The sequence below is a fragment of the Theobroma umbraticum genome, unplaced genomic scaffold, assembly GCF_002168275.2.
Source record: "Theobroma umbraticum cultivar Fairchild unplaced genomic scaffold, ASM216827v3 scaffold_55.0, whole genome shotgun sequence".
NCBI lineage: Eukaryota > Viridiplantae > Streptophyta > Magnoliopsida > Malvales > Malvaceae > Theobroma > Theobroma umbraticum.
This window is the reverse complement of record NW_018397270.1, coordinates 1,196,859-1,197,288: the sequence shown is the minus strand read 5'-3', so window position 1 is coordinate 1,197,288 and position 430 is coordinate 1,196,859. Positions and strand designations below refer to the sequence as shown.

The 430-nt window shown below is 31.9% G+C and overlaps 1 protein-coding gene across 1 annotated transcript in view; it reads left to right on the top strand.

The window, feature by feature from the left end:
• LOC110426391 (leucine-rich repeat receptor protein kinase HPCA1-like) overlaps positions 1-430 on the top strand; it is a gene marked incomplete at its 3' end in the record, with an annotated part of 4,827 nt that overhangs the window by 1,077 nt on the left and 3,320 nt on the right. The window contains exon 4 of the mRNA XM_021441604.1: positions 338-412. Coding sequence (XP_021297279.1) covers positions 338-412 — 75 coding nt within the window. The remainder of the gene's footprint in view (positions 1-337; positions 413-430) is intronic.

Below are 430 nucleotides of genomic sequence, written 5' to 3'. Positions count from 1 at the left end.
CATGGAGGTCATTTTGCAGCTAGTTTGTCTGAACCATCCTTCTAAACCTTTTTTGTTTTCTTTTCAACATGTAAATGTTAGCTTTTGAGTATAGCAGCACTTGTGTATCCTTTTCTTCTTCTTTTTAAATTATTTTTATTTGTTATCATTGTTCTCGGGAGACTTCAATGTTCAGGTATCTAAAGGTTTGCTCTTTGAATACAAGGGATATGTTAATTCTAGTAGAGCTATAAATAAAAAAGAATTCGTTTCTTTCAATAAATAATTTATCATTTTTTAGTTAGAGGCAATCGTTACCATAGTTAGTATAACATCTCTGATGTGGCTTCCTTTTCAGGGATCTATCCTACAACAAAGGTCTCACAGGATCTCTTCCAACATCGATTGGGAATTTAAAGAATCTAATAAACTTGTAAGTAGATCTATTTCC